The sequence below is a fragment of the Enoplosus armatus genome, chromosome 6 (genome assembly GCF_043641665.1).
Source record: "Enoplosus armatus isolate fEnoArm2 chromosome 6, fEnoArm2.hap1, whole genome shotgun sequence".
Classification (NCBI taxonomy): Eukaryota; Metazoa; Chordata; class Actinopteri; order Centrarchiformes; family Enoplosidae; genus Enoplosus; species Enoplosus armatus.
In genome coordinates this window covers 14,730,039-14,741,601 of record NC_092185.1, presented here as the reverse complement: position 1 = coordinate 14,741,601, position 11,563 = coordinate 14,730,039, and the positions used below count along the sequence as shown (strand labels likewise).

At 42.7% G+C, this 11,563-nt stretch overlaps 1 protein-coding gene across 1 annotated transcript in view; it reads right to left on the bottom strand.

Annotated features, from left to right (window-relative positions):
• Positions 1-1,003: 1,003 nt before the first annotated feature.
• LOC139286466 (PDZ domain-containing RING finger protein 4-like) overlaps positions 1,004-11,563 on the bottom strand; it is a 44,818-nt gene continuing 34,258 nt past the window's right edge. The window contains exons 4-8 of the mRNA XM_070907269.1: positions 8,484-8,582; positions 6,112-6,174; positions 4,414-4,515; positions 3,454-3,596; positions 1,004-2,477 (exon numbers count right to left, since the gene is read on the bottom strand). Coding sequence (XP_070763370.1) covers positions 1,004-2,477; positions 3,454-3,596; positions 4,414-4,515; positions 6,112-6,174; positions 8,484-8,582 — 1,881 coding nt within the window. The remainder of the gene's footprint in view (positions 2,478-3,453; positions 3,597-4,413; positions 4,516-6,111; positions 6,175-8,483; positions 8,583-11,563) is intronic.

Sequence of the window (11,563 nt, the reverse complement as noted above, 5' to 3'; positions counted from 1 at the left end):
TGTCAGTGTAGCAGCTTCCTAAGTGTTTGTAGCTTTTGTAAGAAAAGTGGCTCAAGTTCACAAATTACAGAATCAACACATGAAGAGTTTCACTGTAACATGAGGTATTGAACTTTTAAAAGATGCTTTTATAAAATTGCTGATGATAAAAATGATATTAGCAAAAGTTATTTCTTGACCAGACCCCCCCCCCCCCCCTCAAAAAAAAGATATGACATTTAGAGACTTCATGAGTTTTAAGGGGATTTTTTCCCTTCAGGTCATTGGATTTATTTCAAATTCATTACATTTTAGGGATTGAAGACATTCTTGCTGTAGTTATACAGTACTGTGATTGGAATGTGTGATATTTATGTCCCTTTTAAAGCTGAAATTTTAGATTTTGTACCTAGCTTAAAAACATATTTAAGCTATAATATTTTTTATGATACCTGTATGTTGACTATCAGACTTTGCGACTAGTTTGGACTTCTAGTCCAAGTCTATGCATAATAGTCTGAAACACAATTTCAATTACCTCTCGACAACACTGAGGGAGTTATTGATTTCAGTTTTAAAGGATAAGTAGATAAGTTTATTAAAGCACAATAAAAAAAGTTAGTGAAAGGCAGGAGACCCACTGATTCATTGTGTGTTGCAAGTGTACATAATACACAAATGAAAATACTTGACTTTTCTGAAGATGCTCATACAACTATTTTGAGTTATATGGTTACAACATAAATATGAAAATAGAATTGAAAAGATAAACATGTTTAGAGCGAAGTAATAAAATAATTATATAGTCATAATTTCGTAGAAAAAATGTCTTTCCCACAGAGTGATGTGAAAAACAATACTGAAAAACATGAAGAAAATGCCATGACACCACTGATAAATTCTTTACAAAATGCTTTTTGGGTTACAAAGTGTGAAAAATATTCCTATTGTCCTCATAAAAACGCCACATTGAACGAGGCAAGTATATTATACCGCATGGGGTAGAATGTGTGTTTTTTGTTTTTTATACAGTAGTGACCGATAGGAAGGCGTTGTGCACCTTGGCTTCCTCAGGGGCCTTAGTACCATGAGTCATCAGCTCCTGGATGGTCATCCAGTTGTCCAGGATCTTCTTGTTGCGTTTCTTCATCATCTTCTTGTGGCTGAGCTCTATAATGCTGACTTCCTTGCGACCCTCGCTGCTGCTCTGAGGGTTTTCCTTCAAGCTTTCCAGCCGACTCCGCTGCATGAACTCTCGTCTTTTCCTCTGCTCTTTTGCTCTGACCAGGTGCTGCTTCCTTTCCTCTTTACTCCAGTACCTCCCCATCTTCATTTCACTCATTGCATCATCATCTGTGGTCATTCCCCCACTACGCTCTTCTTTAATCTTGAGGGCTCGCTCCCTCAGGATCTTGTCTCTCACAGGCCTCTTGGTGATGTAGCGCGTGCCGTCGCTGCGGATCTTGACCTTCCACTCCATGTTGGGCTCATTAATGGGCCTCTGAGGCTCTTTGCAGACACTGAGGAGGCTGAGCTGGCTCTGAGCGTACTCTACAGCTGAGCGCTGCTGGATCAGCTGCATGTAGCTCTGGTAGTGGCGGGCATGAGCTGGGATGTTGACCTGCCTCTGCTGGGAACTGTACGATGGAGAGAAGTAAGGAATCTGGGAAGCATGTGGCTTTAATTTCCCGCCGCTCTCCTCCTCAGCCTGAGGTGTCTGGTTCGACTCAGAAGGATTACTGTGGCCATGGCTGCTGCTTTTGCCTGGTACTGGAGCACGGCATGGTGGGATTGGGCTTGGGCTAAGAGAGGGGCCAGTGGCAAGGCCACTGCTAAGGTTCCTCTGGTTGGTGAGACTAACCATCCTCCTCTGGAGTGAGTGCTCCGGGGAGCGGTCCATTGCCAGAGGGGTGCTCCGTGAACTCTCTGCTGTGTTATAGGCACTGGAGCTGTCCTTGTCCGATTTCTCCAGCCTCTCATTAATGTCGGCCAGCTTACCCGTTGTGGGCTCACCCCGATGGACGTTTTGGTTTTTGGTTGAGGGTGCAGAGTGGCCCGTGGAGGGAGACTGCTGGCCTTTACGAAGGTTATGAGCTTGCATGATGTTCTGACATTCAAGCTCGATGCTGCGCAGCTCCTCGTTGAGCATTCGCAGCTCATGCTCTACACCGCCCTGCTCACCCATGCTGCACTCAATGGTGCTGCGGCGGCTGTAGAACAGGTCGTACTCACCGCTGTTACGTATCTGACACTTCAGCTCCAAGAGCTGCTGGAAACGATCACCCTCCGTATCATCATCGTCCTCATCCTCTTTGTCCTCCAGCCGCGTGGAGCCTGCAGTATGATGTGTGTCCCGACTGTCTCTCAGGCACTGGGACAGACGTCTCTGGATGTGTGCCAGGACATTATGCTCTGAGCTCTCCATTCTGTCTTTTATACTCAGTACACTGTCCTTATGATGAGGGAGAGTGGAGCAGGTGGGCTTGTCGTCTTCTGCTCTCTGAAATGAATAAGATGAACAAAACCAGCCTGAAGCCTGAAGCCTTTATGGATAGAATGGTTGATAGGACTTATGAAACATGCAAACTTGTAATACACTTTCTTTTAATGATCCACATAAGGATTATTTTTATCTGTACTTTTCCATGGCACTTACTGGAAACTTGTAATGTTTATGTTAATGTAAATATGTTTAAAACTTATTTGTGAGATGCAAATATGTTTTAAGTGATTAAAAATATTTACAAATGTTACATATGGTAATGAGCTTTGAAAGGTACGCTGGTGTTTTCTATTTTACCTTCCTTTTTGTGGAATGAGGACAGAAAACAAATACTGTAGTTCTGGTGACTTTTTGTTAAGAGTTCAGGAAGTGCAACCCTATTCTGCATTCTCCTGAAGGATTACATGTGCTGTTGTGCGTAACTCTGTTATACAGCTCTGTTACTTCAGGGATTGTTTCCTCCCTGCCATGTCTTTGAAGTTCCATTTATATGGATTTTTGTAGCATGCTATCCTCCAAACAAAACAGAATTTTAAATTATGATTACTAATGTTTGGAATATAAAATGGTTCAACGCTCCCCTTCCATAAATATTCAGAATCATTATTTTCTATTCATATTTCAAAGGGCAATGTTTGTTTTCACTGTTTTGCTAAGAAAGTCAATCAAGAGTTTGATTCTATCTTTGCCACCAGCCTGATCTGGTTAATATTGACTGTGAATAATGACCTAATACAATCAAAGCAATTATTGGTCAGTGTGATGTTCATAACACCTAGGGTACTGCAGTCTGTCAATCAGGGGGAAGGTTAACTTAAATCTATTGCTTTTTGGTTCACTAGTTTTTAGGGGCTTTATTCTTATTGAACAGAGCAAATAAAAAGAAACAGGCTTTCCAGAGTTTCTTAAATCCATATAACAAAGCTTTGTCATTGATTTGCTAATCCAGTTACACAAAGCTTATGTTTTGCTGCTGTCTGACCTGTTCATTCTCCTGCTCCTCCTCCTGTAAGGCAGCCAATTCCATCTCCTCTCTCCGCTGCTCTTCCAACATTTCCATCTTCAGCTGCTCCAGGAACTCACTGTGCTCATCATCCAGCCAGGCCTCCTCCAGCTAAGGGTGAATGAAGAAGGGAAGCATATGGAGAGAGAGAGAGAGAGGGAGAGAGAGAGAGAGAGAGAGAGAGAGAGAGAGAGAGAGAAAGGGGTGAGTGTTATTTGTCAAGGCCTAAAGCTTGTGGCGACAGAGTATAAAAACAAATAGTTGGGTGTTCCAAATGGGATTCCTGGAAAAAAAAAACACCAGTGTTTGACTGACATGCAGTTCCCTATTTCTTAACCAACAAAATGCCTCCCCTCATCTTTAAAACATGCATTCTAATCTTAAAATCAAGCTAATACAATTTAATGGACATAAGAGTGCCACCTTTGACCTACTCGCTCCACACCATACATCATCTGTTTGTCTGCTCGATGTGAATCAAATGGGATCCATATCTGAAGACTTCAGATTTACTACTGAGAGACACATTTAATTACACAGTCTACTATTGCTCCTGGCTCATCTGCACTGCGGCAGAGTCCTTTCACTTATTCGCCATCGGCCTTGGGCCTGAACTCACTCCACATTAGCATGCCATTAGCTTTTATGGCTTACCGTTGGAAGTCAATTACAGTGGCGCTACATAAAAATAAAACATGATGAGGTGTCTCAGTGGTGGCTTCCACTAGAAGTGGTTGTGGCCATGGGGAGGGGGAGGGTTGGCTACCCCAGACTGCTAAGGTTTACTCTGAGCAAATATACTGTAAATGACAGACCTTCAGGGCTGCAATTTGTGAATAGCATACTTCCTTTACCCATGTTAGGCAATGGTAGGTGTTTTAGGCAGTGGCTGAAAGATACAGTGTGTAAGTGTGTGGTCATTTCTAACCTGCATCTCAGGTCTGGCAACCAGCAGCACGACGTTCCTACTCTCGTCATTGGAGAGCGCAGCCATAGCTTCCTCTCTGTCTTGTACATCTTGGCCATTAATCTGAAGATGACAAACAAACATGATTACCACACTCAGACACAAGCAAGCAAACATGTATTGTATTCACAAATGCAAACATTTGAACACAGGCAAATACATACACTGAGGCCTCTCAATACAAAAGCCTGTAACAAAAACAAAGTACCACAATAAAAGTGGCACCGCACAATAATGTCTTCTTTCCCGGGGAAATTGTAAACACTCTGAGCTGCTCCCTAATATGAGGCAGGACCCAGCAGTGATTATGAATGGGACAGTGGCCGTGGGCCGACGGAGCTGTTGTGTTCACCAAAGTATCCGGCAGCGTACATACATCTAGCTGTACAATTAACTGGCCACTGACAGGGGGCGTCCATCTTTTTGCAGGCAGAGTAATGGCCCTGTCACTGGTGGATAATAGTGCCAGAGTACTGGTCTGCCCCCCCCCCCCCCAGCTTAAATCAGTCACACAACACATGGTAGTAGACACCAGTAGACAATTAGACCAACAGTGCTTATGCATCCGCCCCCCCGCATCTAATAATTGCTTTCGCGGACAATTTATTCCTCCCTTGACTTTTTCCCCCATTTCCACTCTCAGAATGCACTATGTTACTTATTAGAATATTTTTTCTGCATAGAATACTACTGTGTGCCTCTCAGTTCATCTGTGTCAAAATGTGTTAAAATAACATTTCCATTGCCATTTGTGGCATAAAAAATTACCTCTTCCTGTGCGCTTATTAATATTTTTCAAATTAACAATGTACCAATGACTATGTGTAATCTCATGGAATCTACAGAGTATTATCACCCAACTCTGCTGTTCCCCCATCTCTCCCGAGATTTTGAGTCTCTTTTAGCTTGTTGTTTTGGTTTTCTGGGCCTGCAAACTTTGCTCTCAGCGAGTTCCCAGCAGCAGTACAGAACTATTTGCAGTGGACAATAAACTGCAGACAAAATTAGCAACCAGCCTGATATTGACCAAAAAAGACTTAAAAGGAAGGGGAATATTGGACTCACATTCATCAAGTGGCTAGGAAGCTGCTTAAAATCAAAGCTTATATTGCTGTGTCTACTGAATGTGCATAAAAAGGCCATTGTTTGCCTGAACAATTTAATAAGGTAATAATATAATGTTGTTTTAAGATTGTTTCGCTGCCCTCAAGTGGCCAAAATAAATCAAGTTACCATTGAACTTAGAGGCTCTGACTCACCTACACAAAATCAACAATTACCCACAGAGGCAACACTATCCACCCTCAGCCCTAACAACTGCCTCTTCATGTTGGTCGCAGAATTCCTCTGAATCCCAAGCCTGAAGATGAAGCTAGGGGCTAATAACAGTCATAGCCTTTCAGCTATCCCACAGGAAACAGTGAGCTGCGGCACAGCGCCATCCTGAACCAGAACTCTTAAAAACCCCTGTTGGTGCTGAGTCTGTAACTAAAACAGCCAGGGGGGCAGTTCCCCCTTTAATGTGCTGCCATTAAAAATGAATGGGCTCTCATGCTGGGAGACAGTGGTTGAATGCGACAAAATAAAAGCAGGTTTTTATGTTGAATCTAATGAGAGTTTGTGTACAGGGAGCCGGTGAGAGAGAGTGTCCTACTGTACCTGTAAAATTCGATCCCCCTCTCGGATGCGTCCATCTCTGGCAGCGATGCTGTTTGGACTGATCTGTGAAGGTAGAGGGAACAAAACAATGCCTCTAAAACACTTTCAATCTTCATTCAAGACAGTCAAGGAGTGCCTAGACATGTCTAGACTATTATCAACAATGTGAGCAACACACAATAGGCTGCTGCCATGGGAAGACCTTAGATGTTAAATGGCTTTCCTGCAGCTGCCTGGTCAGTTTTCAAAATCAGTTTAGCCCTGAGCAAAAGCCGCAACAAACTGAGTTATCACCTTTATCATTTAAGTCCTCAATTGTACCCGCCTCAGTTGTTATATCCTGGCAGGTTTATATAGCACAAGCCTCTGCATATAGCATTTACAGCCTGTAACTCAACCTCAATGCATGATGCACCTGCTCCGCCTGTAACTAATGCCAGTGAACAAGGGGGCAGGACACTCTTTCATCGGCCAATCAATCGGTGTCTGGGGCCATTCGTTTCACTCTCTCCTATCAGGGGGGATCTCTGGAGATGGTGAGGTGCTGTGGCACTCCATCTTCATGATAGGCCACTCCTACACAGAGGAGCACTCATTAAACTGGGAGGGAGGTCACTAGATAGGAATGGGGGTAGGACTGGAGGGAACAGAGCAAATTGAAGGTAATCTTTCTGCAGTTATGAGGAGAGCACCCAAACCCTGAATAACCTACAATTGAAAACTGAAATCTATTAATTGTTGAAGATATCATTTTCAGTGGTGGAATGGTTGTGTTACAGTTTTGCCACATAGCAAGAAGGTCTTGGGTTTGACTCTCAGCTTTGGTCCTTTCTATGTGGAGTTTGCTTTTTGTTTGTTGACGGTGGGAAGAAAATGGATCTGGGAAACATAAAATAAGAGGTGGAAGAAAACCGTTCCATTGAAAACCCTTTATTTCACAATAGTGTGAACAAGTGCATCTGTGGCCCTGCCATAGACTGGCGACCTGTCCAGGATGGACCCTATGCATGCTGGGATAGACTCCAGCCTCCTGTGCCCCTGAATAGAATTAAACAGGTGTAGAAAATGGATGGACCGGTAGACTATAGAAATTGTACTGCTCTTGTTCTTCTGAATTATTTAACCAATGTACTGTGAGACACAATGGAAACAAATGGAAATACATTTAAATAACACAAATTAAAAAACAATGTGGCCATTCATCATGCGGTACAAAGTTGGGAAATTGAGCTCGTTTTAAAATGACCTTGCATTGTTCTTAATTTCACGTTGATGTGTTCTCACTACTTATGCAAGATCAGAGCATGTAACGCCTCCTCTAACTCATCCTGTATACAGTGACATTCAGCCACCTCATCTAAATGCAGCACACCTTTTAGCTCTACTTTTTTTTTTGCAAAGCAACACTTAAAGATGCTGCCAGGAGCCACAGACCACAGTGATTTATATTCCGCTCAGCTCCAAATGCGAACACCTTGCAGGGTCCGAGTCAACTTCAAACGAATTGGAGAGAAAGTTGAGCAGAATGGAGAACAGTATTTTCTATGCTTCCAACAAGTCTTTTTGCTAACATGTGATGTCAGCTGTACTGAAATAAACAACATAGACAAGACCTGAAAGTGTTGTTTTTGGTTGTTTTTTTGTAGTTTTTTCCTGTCTTGGCACTCATTTCATGTTGGTAACTGACAGTGTAATCATGCAGTTAGAGCATTGCCAAACTGTTCAATAATGTCACTTGTGGCTGATGAAGGGGTTCAATTTTAAAATTACTATACCCAATAGAGAAACCTGCTTTGCTCACATGAATACTAAAGTAAATCATAAATTGAAAGATGAATATTAAATGTCACAATTGATTTAGTCTTGGAAATCTGGCTTCCTCAGTTGTTTAGGCATTTTACTGAGGCACTCAGATCTGGCCATATTGATTGTCTGCTTCTACAACAGTGTATGATATGTAAATGTGAAACTTCAAAGAACTGAAATACAAAGAATCTGTAGAATATGCATATAGCTTTTGCCCCAAGAGTATTAATATTTTCATTTTTCAAACAGCTAGCAGTCCTAACTGTGGCGGCTGGCAAAAAAAGCTAGCAGGAGGTGGATATCTGTATGTTGCATGTTTTCTTACAGTACCTCCAGGTGCAAAGCAGAGCGGGGAAAGATAAAAGAGTTCCAATTCTGTGTTAAGAGACTTCCCGAATGGAAAAACTTCACGGTGAAAAGTTAGTGCTTCCTCGTGGCAAACCAAGATGGAAGATGCAAGATACATTATATTAAGGATATATTATATTGTATTGTATGACGGAAATAAACCCTTTCAAATCAAGTCATTTAAGTCTATCATCTTGAAGGGAAAGCTACCTACTCACCTCACTAACATAGATGGCCACATCCTCCTCTTCATCTGTTCTGTAGCACAGAGTTAGCCCCAACTTCTCTTGGCTGTTGAGTCGACACAATTCCACTTCCTGTGCAGACAAGAGGGAAAATACAGAAAGTGTAAAAACAAGAGTTTACAGCCAACCAACGTTGCTTTGAGCTAAATGCTATCGTCTGCATGTTAACAATGACAGTGCTAGCAGGTATAAAGATTACCATGTTCAACATCTTCATTTAGAGTGTAAGCATGCCAACATTTGCTAATAAGCTCTAAACAAAGTACAACTGAGGCTGATGGGGATGTCATTAGTTCCATTGGTACTGAAGGGTGAATGAATGTCTGGATGAAATTCAATGGCAATCCATCCAATAGTTGCCGAGACATTTCACTCAATGTCACCTCATGGTGGAAAGGTCAGGGAATCACCAAACTTATTGGGAGGGATCCTCTGGGGACCTTGAAGTGCTCAGAAAATAAATTTACATCCACGACTACTGCACAAACTCCATCTGCTGAGAAAGATCGAGTGATACGACTGAAAGCTCCAGAAGAGTAAGAAATATTCTGTAACCTTTAAAGAAGAAATAGAAACTGGTCTGCTGACTCCAAAGAAAATCTGTACACCTACCGTAAAACTAAAATCTTGATGCATAACAATGGCTACACAAACACCAAGTTTCTGCTCCACTGAAGATCAAATAACAATATTCTTCAAGTTTCAACGCAAAACTCTTACTTGTTATTGAGTCTGGATTGCCAGCTCTCGTCTGAGGTTTTTGAGTCTGAAAGTGTTTGATCATGAAAGACATTCTCAGCTTGCAGAGTTTGATCGGTGGGGCTTTGATAAATGTCAGAGGACCTCAAGTGTTTTTCTTTCAAGCCATTGCCAAGTTATAGAATATTAAACTATAAATAAACTATAATTATGCTAATGCTACCAGATATACATATCTGCTGCAGCACTAAAATATTCCTCATCTTCCCTTGGGGAGAGATCAACAAACTATTGACTTACAAATCAGTGGTCGTCAAATTTCCCACGAGCCTCTTGGAACTCTTGGAAGCAAAGTACCCTGGCGTCAAGTTCATAAATACAAACACACAGAAAGTGAGATTTGATTAACCACAGCTAGAACTTGAGTGAGTGGCACAGTCCCCCCCTCCCCCGTCATATAATATCTAAAGTGTGTTGTGAATATGGAACCAAACTTCCAATTTCTCCCAAGCTTGCAGACAGTTAATGTACATAAGCCACTTTGCTCGCACTTTGTACTCTGTTTCCCACAACAGAGGTGCCGCCAAACACCAAACAGCACAAGCCTGTTCTCCATCTCCAAATGCTGAAACATATCAAGGGTGTTGGAGGGAATCAAGTGTGAAATGGCCTCTCCTCCCAAAGTCTTCATTAGAGCAGAAACACACCAACTCTCAGCAGCAGGAGTGAGATGGTTGAGTGGAGAGGAGGATGGAGGGGGCAGAGAGAAACGAGGCTCTGGTGGGGGCTCTGGTGGGGCTCAGAGGGGACTCGCACAGAAACAGAGAGATTCATTTCCTCTGTGACAAGTGTGGGTTGGCTGGTTACATGTGTCAGACGTGGCGGGGGGGTGAAGTCTGACCAAGGTGGGATGAGATGAGGGGAAAAGGCCAATACCGCTGCCAGAGAGCTGCCACCTGGTGCCTCTGGCTACCCCTCCTAAGCGGTTTATGACCCCCCACTTCCTCACACACACACACAAACACATCTTTAGGCTCAATTCCCATTTTCTCTTTCTCCCCTGTCACTGATTTCTTCCTACACTTCTCTTACCTCTGCTTTTCTCACACATTGACAGAGGGTCGGGGGTCTGCTGCTGCTGGGCTACACACACTCCCACACACACACACATACACGCTCAAACACAAAAACAAAAAAGTAATTCCTGCATCCCTGTACAATCCCTATGCTTACACACATAAGTGTACTCAGCAGAGCACACACAGACACAGAGAAAAAGAGCAGAAGAAAAACGACATCATCCGAGCTTTGTCGTTTTATCTTTCTCGACAGCCTCCACCTGACGGGGAGCTCAGATCTTTAATTGACTGTCTCAGAAGCGACGACAACTTCAAATCCCGGCTGATATGTAAGGATACAATGTGAAAGAGGGAAGAAGCTTTTGGTACCGACTACCTGAACAAAGTGAGCTGCAAAAATCAGTCATTAGCTATATTAAAAATGTTACTAATGAGCTTCCACCATTATTGTAGGTAGTGATATTATTAAAGCGGCACATCTCCTGATGCAACGAAGCAGTCATGGAGGTAATGGGAGCTACGGCAACAGTGCACATCTTGCATGCTAATATGATGTGAGAAGGTGTGGGATATCTGTGGGAAATATTGAAATCACTGGCAATGTCTCGGAGACGTGTCTAAAAATAAACCACACAAATTAATTGCTGAGACTGAGGCAAAGCAGAGGTGTGAGCAGGTACTACATCATCCCTATCTGGCTCTGTGAAACAAGCCTTAAGTTACTTCTGACTAATTAATGGCTAGATATAGTGCAGGAGACCCGTGGCTAAATGATCAGAGAAAATAGATTGCTACAATTACTGCATGTTGGATGAAACATCAAACCAGTGTGTGTGTGTGTTTAACTATGTACATCACACATACAACGTATGGGACCCTTTTTTCTTTACCAGATGCTCTTTTGCTCTCTTGTTTTTAAGACAATATTGTGTAGACAAAAACATCCACTCACACTCAGATGCCTCAGTAAAAGGAGGTTATCTCTCCTCTCCATCAAACAAGCATTCTCCAATCTCTCCTTGCCTTTTGATTTTTTTCCCCCTCCATTTTCCAGGCGAGCTCTCTGCCTCTCTCAGGCAGGGGATTGCGGCGTGGCACAGGGACGAGGGCTGACAGTAAATTAATGACTGCGATGGCGTGATTATGGGGAAGATTGCCGCCCACCATCAAAGCACATTGGGTGCTGTCATAATAATCGCGCCTTTGATTACCAGTAATTGAAAAAGCAGTCATAAATGCATTGATGGCTACCACTGGCAGGAAGAGAGAAAAGAC